Below are 13,932 nucleotides of genomic sequence, written 5' to 3'. Positions count from 1 at the left end.
ATCCCAAAACATGTGTTGGATTAAGTTGTGATCAAGCCATTGCACCAAAATAACAAGGGTCTCCCAAACCTTACTTTGTCATTCTCACACTAATAAGTAAACGATTAGGGAGAGCTTGCCTAATGAAGACTCGAACACTTTCAAGAGAATCAGTACATATGACGCCAAGAAGTATTGTCGTTCTTGTTAAGAAAGCCACCAAATATATGATCAACACTAGCTATAGAAAATCAGCTCAACCTGTCATATGATATCATCCACTAAATCTAAAATTCTTGTATCATCAGTCCATTTGTCTTTTAAGCGAATAGTCTTAACATCGCCAGTTGCCTAGTATCAATGCTCTTGCATGTTAGGCCAGAAATTAACAATGGCTTTCCACAAACATGAATCAATATGACTCACCACCACCTCACCATTCCCAATCTAGCCGTGCCCAATTTGTAAGAATAAGGATTTGAGCCAAGTCTCGAATCTCCTATCTTTAACAAATCATTCATATGATAAATTATGAATGTTATAATATTTTTTCAACTCTATTAATGACAAATCATCAACGAAATTCTTATATGATTGAATATTGGAGAATGTTTCATCAAATCCTTCAAAGTGACATTACTTACGTGAAAAAAGGATGTCATCATGTTACTAGCAAATTGTTACCAATTTCAATGTGCAATGAGGGACAGTTTAGAGTTTCACATTAAAAATCATGAACCTGATATGAAGGTTTATATTGGATTGGACAATCCTCCTTTTCGAATCATGATTTTGAGGTGAAGTTAGATTCAATCTATATCACAAATTAAATCACTAAATGCATTCAAAGAAAAAAGAAAAAAAGAAAGAAAAAAAACGTAAATCAAGTTACATTACAGTGTACATTTTTACAGCAAAATTTTCATTAAAAAGTTTGGTTTTAATTATAAATAATTGAATTATATTAGCAATAAATTCATGTGGAACCTACAAACAATTTAGTAAAACGTTCAAACTTGAAATTTCAACCAATTTGAAAATTTTAGTAGAACGTTCAAACCTCAAATTTCAACCAATTTGAAAATTTGTTGAGAAGAGTGTCAATAGTACACTCCTGATGAATATACTTTTTAAAGCCACATATAATTGCTTCCGAGTTATTGACCAAGGAAAACATTTTCATTGAAATACAAAACAAAAAAAACAAAAAAATCCTTGACGGTATGTCAAATTTAAACTCATTTGTGTTATAATTTGATTGAAAATCTTGATAATAAAAATTTTAAAACTAAATTCAGTCTAAATTCTATCCGAGAGTCCAGAAAAACCTTCACTGCTCTTATACACAGCAAATGAAATAAACAGAGGATTCGCAACAAAATTCTACCGTACTAACATACATTGTTCAATATGTACTTCAGTGGTGCTGTTTGCACCCTTTCCCTTTTTACATTCTTTCTCCATACCCCTTTTGTTTTCTCCTATTATACAGTTCCCCAGGGGTAGTTTAAAAGAAAGAAGATATCGATGTACCTTTAAACAGTCTTACATACAGGCAAACTAATAAAAGAATTGCACCCGCAATTGCATGGGATATATTAATTCAATGCGATAGATCCCTGCAAACATTAAAACAGCCAAAAGTAAACACGTAAATAATTTTACAGCATATGAATAGACAACATAAAAATATATTAAGATAACAGCAAAAACCTCTGTTAATAGGGTCAAGATGTAAAAGCAAAAAGTCTATCTGTAATATTTGTGCGGCATATAGGACATTCAGAACAAGCTAGTGAACAAGATTTACACACTGCAAAAGCAAACAAGAGTCTGTTAGTATTCTTGCAGAAAACATTAAAAATTGCCAAGAATCTGGGGGGAAGAGTTTCAGACATATATTGAAAATACTTACAACAAAAATGTCGGCATGGAAGAAGAATAGCAGCAGTAGGAGATTCAAAACATACTTTACAAACATGGGAATTGGCATCACCATTCCCAAGGTACTTGAGTTCTTTTTCCTTCATCTCTTGCATGCGTGCCTGAAATCACAAAATTGCAACTCAAAAACCGTCTCTCAGCAGACCTTTCTGGCACAAAACATATTTTCCAGTAAATGCCAAAGAAACTGTGCGCTTAGTCATCAGATCCAATCATCCAAGCTAAAAAATAAAAGAGTAATTACTGCAGAAACTGAAAGTGACACCATGTTATACACAGGTGAAGGTGATTCATTTGCTAGAATATTTAGATAATACCTTCAGATATGTTTATTGTTTCTAGGAATAAGAGTCTTTCAGTGGAGAGAACTATGTGTTGCTAGTATTCCCTGGGATGGCTCAAATTATTAGTATAATTAGGACCATTGGATGAGTTAGTATTTTTTATAAAATTAATTTCCTGTTGGCCAATCTACGTAGAAAATCAGTTCAACATTTTCGAGGACAAACACTAAAATAACTGTAGTATGGTGTTACCTTGAGGCGCACAACCAGGGTTTCTTCCTTCGGAATTTCACCATGTGGTTTTGATACATCCAAAAGCTGCTCCTTAGAGACAAAATTACATTCGTTGTCATTAGTTTTTTTATCATTTATGTTTTCAGCCCCATCAATTGTTTTATCAATGTTAGATTCTGGGACAGTCCCGCCTTCTTTTTTTAACTTAGCAACAAGGACCCACATATTAGCTAAATCGTTCTCCAAGGCTTCTTCTCTTTTCTTGGCTTCTTCAGCCTTTTTCCTGAACTCTTCTTCCACAAATTCCTTCTCAGATAATGCAGCCTCCAGAGCAGCCTCTCGCTGTTTCCTGGCCTGCAGTTCCAGCCTCAGATCATCAGCATCAAGACTCCATGACTCAAAGTCATCAAGACCAGCTCCTGAAAAGTCATTAGCACGGCTAGAAATCCTCCCCTTCCTCCCAGATCTAGCATCACTGTACTTACGGTTAGCACCATTAACTGTTTGAACGACAGCACGGGAGTTAGCATGGTCTCGTACAGTCATCAATTCTTTTTCCAACTTTGCATTCTGTAATGAGAGTTTTGTCACTTCCCCAGCCAAATTCTTCAGTTCTACAGCAGCAGCAGAGGCCAATTCTTTGGCATAAGAGGCTTCTTCAGATAGTTTCTGATTCTGCACACGCAACCCACTATTCTCTTCTGACAAGTCAACTTGCTCTAGCTTAAGTTTTTCATTTTCAATTTCCTGAAACAAGGACGAAAAATATCAGTTTAGTGCAATCAAATACAACATTGTATCATCATTTAGCAGCCTTAGGAAAGATTATAAATTACAGTCCCAGCAAGTGATTACATAAGTAACAAAAATGCAGGGGAAGTATTTCGACAAGCATGGGAAAAATGCATCACAAATGTGTTCAAATGTGAAGTGAACAAAAGACAATGGAACATATAAAACACATAATCTATCACACTGTGCAACCTAAATAGCAACCAAATTTGGTTACCTGGGATTGTATCTTCTTTTTTAACTCATTAACGTGTTCTCCTGATGCAAATCGTTCAGAAGATAATGATGTACCACTAGAACTTGCTGCCAGTTGTTGCTCAAGTTGTTTCAACTTTTGTTGCAACTCTCTGTTTTCAGAACACTGTTGACAAAATAAAATTCAAAAGGGAGGCTGTCAAGTACAAAATTTCATAACATATGATGTACACAAAATCAATTGGGAAACCCAACAAAGGAGCACATATGGATTCAAGTAAGCTCCTTAGTCTCGAAAGAAGAAAAAAGACAACAGAAGAAAAAAAGGGGCGCCAATTGCAATTGAGGACACGTACCTTATCATTTAGCTGTTCCTGAAGGACACGATTGTCTGCAGATTTAATCTACAGTGAAGAGACACATTAAGAATGGTAAAAAGTGATCAGTGTCAACCTAGGTGTATGCTGAATGTGTACAAGTACAATTCAAAGACCAAATACAACTGCGTACAAAAATCAGAATTTTGGAACTAAATTGATTACTGCCCAAGAAACACTCTAATATCGTTAAAACACTACTCACCTCCAACTCAAAGGCTTTTTCGTTACACTGAGTCATTAATCTTGAGACTGTCTGTCATAAACCGACAAAGAAAAACAATTGCATGAATGAGCATTATGAAAGCATTTACTAAAATGCAGGCTTCAAATCATTAATATTGGTTACATACTTGCTGCATTTCAATTAGTGATGAATTAGCCAGAGAAGATTCGCCGGTCTCAGTTAATCTTTGTTCTAACAACCTCATTTGCTTCCTTTTATCTTGGATTTCACGTTCTAAGTTCTCGATCTGTAATTAACAAAGCAATTCCAATGTAAACATGATGCATCGAAACCCCATAAACTTTTTTGCAAAACTGTTTAGCATAAAAAAACTCTATAACACTGTAGGTCTGTACATTAGTGGAAATCAGACCTAACAGTATAAATAAAGGTTGGAGAGAATGTTGTTGATTGAAAAAATGTTTGAAAACGAGGTACTATACCTGACTTTTGGATCCATCAGGGTCATTTACAGACTGCTCTATCAAGCGCTTCAGAGTGCTGGTACTGAAAGCAATGTCTCCAGCTAGCATCTTGACTTGCTCAACAAGAAGATCCATCTGATCGGACATCGTAACCCCACCCTACAATTCAACGGGAGCACATGTAACAATTTTGAAAGAGTGCATAATGATCAACCACTTAAAGTAAGAAAAGTCAGCGAAATATAATACTCAAGTGAAGGTATGGTAAACACAAAAGGAAAGATATCAGCACATCCACCCAAACATTTTTCACCATGGTTTTAAGTTGTATCATATATCTGATAATTAAACAGGCCAAATCCTTTACTCAGGGTATTGACATCAATAGAACCCAAATGCCAACCTGACCCTTAATAAAGTGCTAAACGGCTAATTTTAAAACCAGACTCCGGACTGATCCCAATATAGATGAAGTGGTCCACTCACCACATTAACACTTTGAGAGCTCCATCGTGATTACAATTATTTAAAAATATTAAGACGAGCTATAAAAAATTAAGATTGGAAAGCAACAATATTTTTAGTGAGGGGGAATGAATTTACTGGTGCCAGTTTTGTTTTGCTGATCAGTTCACCAGCTTGTGTTGATTCTGTAACGCTACTGCTAGTTGGGGAGAATTCATCATTCCATCTACTTGATGATCTTTTATGTCTACCATCATGAAACAGATGTGATGACACTACAGAAGCATCTTTTTTACTCTCATTTTCAACCAGCATACCATCACGAAAGGCATCAAGTTTCTGGAAAAATAAAAAAGAACATAAATATTTATATACTTTGTAACACTTTCTTAAAGAACGTAGCACAAGGAAAGTTCATCTGAAAAAAGATAGTAATATTCAACTATGTAATAATATATTTAACAAAACAGATAGTTTAGCACGCAGTCAAAATCCAACTTAACCTAAAAGTTTAAGTGGTTAAAAGGACACCATTGAATGGTGCACGTGAAGGCCCCTAGCCCAGTGGTTTGAGTTCGAACACCAAAGGAGTTTTATTCCATGCAAGAGGTCCAAGGTTCAATCCCCAATACTAACATTTCCCCCTCCCCCTAAATAATTAACCACTTTCCAAAAAAAATGCCCTTTAGGCTTCAAGCATTTCCTTGGCAGAATGGTTTTTAATTTTTATCACTGTACTAAATCAGTGACTGAAAAACAAAACTAATTGTACTGCATGATCCCAACAGTTGACAGCATGAAATTTTTTGGCTATGGAAATTTAGAATATGAAGAGAAACTTAATATGCAAAACTAATTTAACTGCAAAGTGCTCCTCTGCTTCTTACTACAATTTGCAACCTGGTAAAGTAAAGGCTCCCAAACCATGGTGATATACAGGGAAAACACCATACCCAAAGCATATTTATCATAAACAAGGAGGCAACTTTAACAATTGTACCAAGTCTCTACAGGGTTCCAGCGAAGAAGAAAAGGAAGGATAACACAATCTACAATAGTTAATAAAAGGAGTAGCTCACATCTTCCTCGCCAAAAGAGTGACTTCGCTGGTGGTTAGGAACATCAGTAAGATATCCAGGAATTGTATTCTTCGAGGAAACCAGAATGAGTTTGGTAAGCCTCTGTATCCTACTCATAAGAGCAGCCTTGGCATCTTCCTCCTCTTCCAATCTTGATTGCATTTTCACTTGACCTTCTTCCAGCTACTCGTATAACAGCACATTATATAAGAAAATACGGTTAGAAAATCACAAAATCCTGTTTAACAATCACAACATGAAATGATCACCAGACTAAGCTAAAAACCTTCTGCTTTAAGGTCATGATCTCTTCATGACTGACACCAACTAGCATTCCCTTCTTTAGTTGATCAAGTTCTAGTTTGAGAACAGAAATTTCTCTCTGGTACTTTTTAATTAGAGACTTTTCATCAATAATCTGCAACAAATAATTCCACCGTAAATCAGGATTCTCAAGTTTATGCATATAGGCATGCAATTGTATAGATAATTAATAGTTTGAGTCGACCTTATTACGCGACGCATATATTTCTACTCGTTTTGCCCTGCTGGCAAACTTTAAAGTATTATGAGTTTCCTCCATATTGCTGGACGCTGGAGTTATAGTACATATAAGCTGAAATGTTCATGTTAACAACAAATGTTAATAAGAAACTCATGTGCAGCAAACAGTCTATCATCCTTACATGGGAAACTAGAATAGCTATAGTAAAACCTACTTAAGTAGCATTTTAAAATAGAATGACAATCTAAAATAATACAGAATTAAAAGTGACTGAAAAAGTTTAAACAATCAAATTACTTAAAATGCTATAGAATTCCAAACTCACTGAAACATGGCCATGCCCACTAAGAGAAGATTGCAAGAGGCGAGTTAGCTTTGAATCTCGATATGGTACATGGGAAGCCTTCCCCTCGCTCAATTTTCCTATAACCTTCATTGAAATCACAAAATCAAGACATTAAATCATGCTCACCACAAAAAGGAAAACGAAAATAAAAGAGCATGAAATTCCATCAATCCACACACACACAAAAATGACTAATATTTGAAAGATAGTCCATTGTGAAATGCATTACCCAAAAAAAAATTATTTGAAATGCATTATTTTCAGGCAGTTGTAAGTATCTTTTAGAAAGATATTGCATGCTCTGAAACTAGTGTCATCGTGTACAAAGAAAATATCATAGTAAAACTTTTCTCGAGCTAAAAATATAGAAATTAAAAATGGTGATCTCAGGTGCAATAGAAAGATATAACAAAAATTCTCCATATCAAAAATATAGACATTGTATGACACCTACTGTTCCAAGTGTCAGAAGACTTTTGTTGATGTAAGATCCTTCTTTTCTTCTCAATCCAGTTGTTTCAGTTTTTGAACTTTCAGATCCAGCCAAATCAATCAAGTTCTGAACATAAACATAAATAAAAATACGATCAAAACTATATTTATATAAATATGAATATTTCAGTTAAGTTATAAAAAAATTTACATACAAGCTGAGAGAAGATCACTCCATCATACTCATCACCGTGGGCACTGCTCTCAATCATCTGTAAATGTATTAAATGACAACAGAGCTTAGATTTATATATCAAAATAAAATTAAATAAATTAGAAATATATTTTGATGCACTGTTGCGGCTTGATTCATGACAGAAAACCAAAATACATTAATTGAGAAATAGGTAGACACTTTGGTCTTTCTATCATGAATCAGCTCCAAAATGCATTTATAAAAGGAAAGTGCAGCAATCTGCTTATTTTTAAAGGAATATGTTTGATAATAATTTTAACACCGTCATATCAAGCATTCAAGCATGTTTACCAGTGTGAATATTGTGTGACTCCGGCTGCTAAAAAGATTAAAATTATTCGATCCAACATGACGATGCTCTGCCACAAAAAAGAAACAAGCTAACTAAAAAATGCTTCGCAACAATCATTTTACACGAGAAATAATATATTATATACTATTGAAAAACAATTTTGAGGATATGTGTAGCTATCATTATCGATGTAAGTACCTTCTCCAGCAGCAATAAAAGATAGGGCATGTCCAGGAGATAGAACAACTTCTTCCTTTATACCCTCAACATAAGTTCCCTACAACCCAACATATCAATAATTGAATAAAATGAAATTAGACACATGCCCTTCGGATCACAAATGCCATAATTGATCCCAATTTCTAAATCGAAAATAATTTTGAAGGTACTTTTTTTCGGATCACAGATGCCATAATTGACTTTTATGAAAGAAGAAGACTGATAAATTAAAACATCAATGTTTTGAAAATGAACACCATCACTGATCATGCAAAAGCACATATACTCTATTCCAAGATGAATGGAAATATCAGTTCTCATATATTGAAACACAAATAAAAAAGAGTAAGACTGTAAGAGACCCATGATTACAGTTAGATATAAAAATAGATGGAATAACAACAGCAATAAGATTTCAATCAAGATAAGGAGTATAATGAGAAACCTGTGAATCTTCTCTGACCCGTAAGTTTTGACCAGTTGGGTCAAGCAAATCATTGATCACCTGAAACCAAGCAGAAACAATCACCATATACCCATTTAAATATATATTTTGGAAATCTGTGCATACAAAATAAGACAATATGAATGCAACAATATGACAATCCATGTCAAATAATGGTCATCGAATGAGGAAAAACACTAAACCATGTTCAGCATAAATATGATTTAGAAAATAATTTCAGTATTTACCTCATTGTATATTTCTAGATATGACACTCGGAGTAAGAATTCTCTTCCTGGAGTCTGCAGCGAAAGTACAATTAGATGTAGATGGGATGGGATACTTCTAATCATGTCAAGTTGAAGCAGCAATAAATAATTACCAATCAGGACATAGAGGTCAAGTATATCCGTTTAGTAAGTAAGAAATAACTAAATGGAGCACAAATATGGTCAAACACATGGGGAAAGGGAGAGTGATGCACACACTGTCACACAGAGAAAGAGAGAGATGGTAATTGTGACAAAAGGGTACAGAGACATCCCGTATACTTCGTTGAACATGATATAATGAACACCAGTGACACATGTGTAATTTAAAAAATCAATAATTACTAAGTTTGCAAGAAGGCTTACATCTTGGATCATGCTGAAAACATCCTTTATAGCTAATGGTATTATACCAGGAGAATTTTGATCACCCTGCATATATTATCATTGAAAACAAAATAACTCAAATCAAAAGATCACACCTACGTAGAAAAGTATACCAATAAGATACTGCAGATCAACTGTCAAAAAAGAAAGATACAGCAGATCACACGCAGAAAGAGATGTCAAACAGAAGCAAACTATATGAGAGCTAATATTGGTAAGAACTACAAGTGAACCAAGCATTCACATGTGTTGATCATGGAGTTCTAAAGCAGAAGTAGCATTCGGGAGACTGCAACAAAGCAATATCAGAGGCACATGTGTTGACCATGGTAGACTTTATAGAACCATTATACAAATGGTTGCAACCTATGATTAGTACACATACCTCCTATTATTTGCATCATTGAATACACACAAAGTGCAGTGCCAGTTACACAATAATATTTCTAATCATCAATGTTTTTGAAATTGCAGTCAAAAGATGTCTTATCAATACTATTTGCAATTGCAAATGAACGCATTAGAGCATGGTAACAAGCTATCTTAAATTTTAAGTCAGTCTATAACATCATATTTCATATGATTCAACTACAGGGAGTGAAAATAACAGTACAGCAACAAGGGAATAGGTAACAAGAATGGGCCATCAAAACTACGTAAACTGGACAGACATATGAAATTTCAACCATTGGATTTAAAATAAATCTACTGCAAAGCAGGCATACCGCAGCAACTAAGGTCCAATATCAAATCAAATGGTTAATTCAATCATGCAAATCCTTTCCCATATCTGAATGACATTAAAATACAATTCTCGACTTTCCTATGTATGTTAGGAACCAAAGAATTGGATTCCAAAGAAGGAACAAAATTTATTAAAAAATAGGAAAAAACAAGAGAGCAAGCTCTCCTACACTGGTTATAAAACCAATCAAAACTAAGATATGCCAAAGATGATTTCTAAGGGAGTGGAAGTCTCTTTATTTATAGATTTTCCTATACAAGAGAAAGGTACAAAGTATCACAAGGACTAACTTAAAACAGAAAAACAACCAAACTAAACAATCAACTAGCTAGTTACTCTACCAACTCATAACTACTTTAACTAATCTAATTTCTCTTTATTCTATATCCTAACAATAATGCATCCTCTTCTGTACATACTCATGTGTAAAGTCCCTTTTAACCATCATAGTCATCTGTCAGTTTCCGCCAAGAGTGATCTGAATCCTACAACATTCCTCATGTGTAATTGATTGTTAATTGCTAATAGTCCTAATTGGTAGTTTACCAGACTATGAAGTCCCCCGGCGAAAAAAACAGTATCAGCTGTAAGTGGATCAAATCCCTTTAAACATCACCCAAAAACAAATCTTCTGAAAAGTGATCTTTAGCCATAAGAACATCAAGCAACAGCCAGAATATTAATATCACCTAGCACTGCTATGTTCAAAAATCAAAACCAGCACAAAATTACTAACTGACGCAGACCTTATTTTGGAAAACAGCCAACACTGCCCAAGTAAACTCTGCGATCTAAATCATAAAACAAGCTACTAAAATTGCAATATGATGACGATTGATGAAAGGTAACAGGGACCCCCACCCCCCCAGCTTTGAGCAAAAACCATCAAATGAAAACATAAAAAAGAAAAGCAGTTAGCTAAAGAGTGACACTTACATGCATAGTATGTGTCTTACCACTACTTGTCACACCATATGCAAATACAGTCCCTGCAATGTTTAGACTTAAAGTTACTTTCCATTAACCAAAACAACTTTATAAAAGGAAAAAAGTTATCCTCAAAACTCAGCTGACTCATTAGCCACTCTAACACTAAACAGCATATATAACTAACGAATCACCCTAGTTATTGTAATAAAGATATCAGATGAAACTAAAGCAGCTTTGATCAATCCATGAAAATGACATGGTAGTACAAAATTAAACTCTGCTCACACATCACGTTATAAATTTAAATTAGCCTCAATTCCAGAATTAGCATTTCATACCATTGACACCTTCCATGGCAGCTTTCACCACAGGTTTGGCTGCTACTTCATACACCTCATCTGATACGGTATGTGGTCCAAATACTCTATCTGTCAGTAATCAAAAATCAGAATTATTATAAAATTAACATCCACAATTTCTCATTTCTACACTAAACTCAAAACCACAACAAAATCAATCAAAAGTAATAACACAACACAACACAACACAACACAACGCAATATGATTCGATACAATACCAAATGCATAAGCAGTAGCTGGATTATACTCATTTCTAACAATCTTATCTCCATCGGCATACCACGCGATCTCGTCTCCTTTATTATACTCCCTTTCACTGCAACAAAATCAATCAGTGATGTATAATCTCACAGCAACCAATGGATCTGAAATCAAAACACAGATCTAAACATTGTTACCTCAACGGACGAAACCGAATCGTGACGGAAATGCTATCGGCTGACGTAGACGTATCGACCGGGTCCACAATCAGCTCCTCCGCTCCAAACGCAACCGGAGAACGATCTCTATAACCACGCGAGCCGTAAAACGTTGACTCGCTACGACCGCGACTCGGAGTGGTGGATCGGCCACCAGGATTGAAAAACGACGACGTGGCGGAAGATGAAGAGCGAGGTATTATCCTTCCGTTAGTGAGAGAAGAAGACGAAGAAGTAGAAGAATAAGGAGTTGAAGGTTTCCGGTGAGAAAACGGTGAGCTACTCCTAGCTCGGGAAGAAGACGCCATTGAGTTAACTCACTCACCGAGTTGGTGACTCAGTAGAAATGATGAAAATAGAACTATCTAAGTAGCGTGGGAGAAGAAGAGAATGTGTCAGAAGTCTCACATGGAGCAAAATATGGTTCTCAATCTCATCGCTTTTTTTTTTAATTTTGATTTTTCTTGCTTTTTTTGATATAAATATTCTCACGGACAAGTGGAGTATTGTTGCGTCTTTTTGAAGGAAGATGAATATGAATATGAAATTGTTGTTGTTGATGTTGTTGCAGTGATGAATGAGAATGATGAAGAAGAAGAAGAAGAAGAAGAAGATTCAGTGAGGGAGAGAACGGAGAAGAAAGTTTGATTTCAATTTCAAATTTTATTTCTTATTTTGAAAAATTAATTAATTGGGGGATTTTTAATTTAATAAATTGAATATTGAATGAAAAGTTTTATGTTGTTAGATTTGTTTTTACTGAGTGATGAGGTGGCAGATGAAAGGGTAGTTTGAATTAAATTATAGTGTTTGGAAGTAGCACCCGCATAAGGAAATTAAATAATAATGGTGTAGCGGCGATAGTCTATTCGAAAATATGCAGTGTGAAAATGAGCGGGAATAACTGCGGACGCCTATTACGAACACAAATTTTGCATTTTTTATACAAGTACTAATAATAATAAAATAAAATATATTATAATTATAATTATAATGATAAATTCAAAATACTAACTAACCAGTAGGGCTAGAAATTTGTAAAAAAAAAAAAAATAGTAAGGTTAGAAATGAGTCGAGTTGAATTGAATTCGTTTGAACTTAAATGGATAAAAATTGGTTTGGCTTTGGAACTCGGAACGAGTTCAATACAAACTCTTTTTTAAGTTCGAATTTGACTTATTTAGAGTTCATGAAGAGATTAGTTCGATTCGTTAGTTTTGGTTCATTTTTAGCTCAAAACTACTACTCCTGTTTTGAATATATCATTTAATATAATATTTATTTGGACCATAAAAGAATTGTTCAATACACTATTTTACAAAATCGACACATTTTATTTTATCACACGCCAATTGAACACATATATAAATTGCATAAATAATCAAATTTGTTGTTAAAATTTCAAAATATCATTTCTCATAACTCATTATACGGATCGAGATATTTTCCATTTAATAGACACTTCAATTTAAAGAAAGATAGACATCTCGAATAATAATTTTTTTGTCAATTTGTCTGATGGTTAAAATTCTACCCTTTTAAAGTAAATAAGTAGAGTGTTCATAATTCGAATATCAATTTATGCATGCAAAATGTGATATCTTTATCAAATAAGTTAAATTCACAAAAATAAATAAATATATTGTTTTATCATAGGTTTATCCTTCTTCGAGTAAAGAAAGAATTAAAGAAATAACATGTTTAAACAAACTATATTCAGAAAACTACAAAATTTCTATTCGAAAAAAAGAATAGACTATAACTTATTGAATATATGTGAAATCATACATATTACTATTGTTTGATACATCACGTGATTCTATCTTGGACCAAAATATATAGAACACGAACTTTTACTAGCTTATAGTTTATTTTGATAAACTAATTCAATTAACTTATAACTTATTAATATTTATACAAATTTTACTCATATCTTCTTACTTGAAAAAAATAAACCTATATTTTATATCATTTCATATTTATATGTCACGATCGTTAAAGTTGATTATTATATAATTAAATTATATAACTTAAAATAATACACTATGTATAACCAAATAGTTGAATACTGCAAACTAATATTTGCACTAATATTTAAATTAATGTGTATCGAGAGACTTACGATCATTAATAATAAACTCTAAACTAATATTTACATTAATATTTGTACGAATATGTATACATAATAATTTAAAGTTATTTATAAAATTATTATTATTATTTTTAAAAAATATTTGGGCTGGGCTAGTGTGGCTATAGCCGCACCAAGCCTCACACAGGTCCGTCCCTGCTCACCACGCTACTGGAAAAGACCACACCACCAGTCC

General features: G+C 33.9%; 1 protein-coding gene across 3 annotated transcripts; it reads right to left on the bottom strand.

Moving 5' to 3' along the window:
* Nucleotides 1-1,332: 1,332 nt before the first annotated feature.
* LOC123899674 (kinesin-like protein KIN-7D, mitochondrial) lies at nt 1,333-12,411 on the bottom strand. Of its 3 annotated transcripts, XM_045950881.1 has the most exons (25): nt 11,585-12,411; nt 11,405-11,502; nt 11,165-11,254; nt 10,833-10,885; nt 9,131-9,196; nt 8,744-8,797; nt 8,496-8,555; nt 8,030-8,108; nt 7,831-7,898; nt 7,499-7,555; nt 7,306-7,410; nt 6,831-6,935; nt 6,509-6,616; nt 6,287-6,418; nt 6,001-6,183; nt 5,060-5,260; nt 4,475-4,615; nt 4,159-4,278; nt 4,011-4,061; nt 3,785-3,832; nt 3,451-3,594; nt 2,460-3,188; nt 1,895-2,024; nt 1,693-1,792; nt 1,333-1,598 (listed from the first exon to the last, which is right to left on the bottom strand). In XM_045950881.1, the coding sequence occupies exons 1-24, from the start codon at nt 11,911-11,913 to the stop codon at nt 1,707-1,709; spliced, it is 3,237 nt and encodes a 1,078-aa protein (XP_045806837.1). In that variant the 5' UTR covers nt 11,914-12,411; the 3' UTR covers nt 1,333-1,598; nt 1,693-1,706. The 3 variants fall into 3 exon arrangements, with proteins under 3 accessions (XP_045806837.1, XP_045806838.1, XP_045806839.1); XM_045950882.1 differs by lacking the exons at nt 1,333-1,598; nt 1,693-1,792 and adding an exon at nt 2,241-2,311 and having other exon boundaries at nt 11,585-12,285; XM_045950883.1 differs by lacking the exons at nt 1,333-1,598; nt 1,693-1,792; nt 1,895-2,024 and adding exons at nt 2,041-2,175; nt 2,241-2,311 and having other exon boundaries at nt 11,585-12,285.
* Between the last annotated feature and the right edge of the window lie 1,521 nt (nt 12,412-13,932).

The sequence above is a fragment of the Trifolium pratense genome, linkage group LG7, assembly GCF_020283565.1.
Source record: "Trifolium pratense cultivar HEN17-A07 linkage group LG7, ARS_RC_1.1, whole genome shotgun sequence".
NCBI classification, from domain to species: domain Eukaryota; kingdom Viridiplantae; phylum Streptophyta; class Magnoliopsida; order Fabales; family Fabaceae; genus Trifolium; species Trifolium pratense.
Note: the sequence above shows the minus strand (reverse complement) of the source record. Positions and strands in the feature narration are given on the sequence as shown.

Excerpts from the sequence above, each read along its gene's own strand:
- LOC123899674 (XM_045950881.1), bottom strand. The coding sequence starts at position 11,913 with ATGGCGTCTTCTTCCCGAGCTAGGAGTAGCTCACCGTTTTCTCACCGG. Across the intron at positions 7,411-7,498 it reads GAGTGATCTTCTCTCAGCTT|AACTTGATTGATTTGGCTGG; the intron begins GTATGTAAATTT and ends GTTTATGTTCAG. Across the intron at positions 6,419-6,508 it reads TATATGCGTCGCGTAATAAG|ATTATTGATGAAAAGTCTCT; the intron begins GTCGACTCAAAC and ends TATTTGTTGCAG.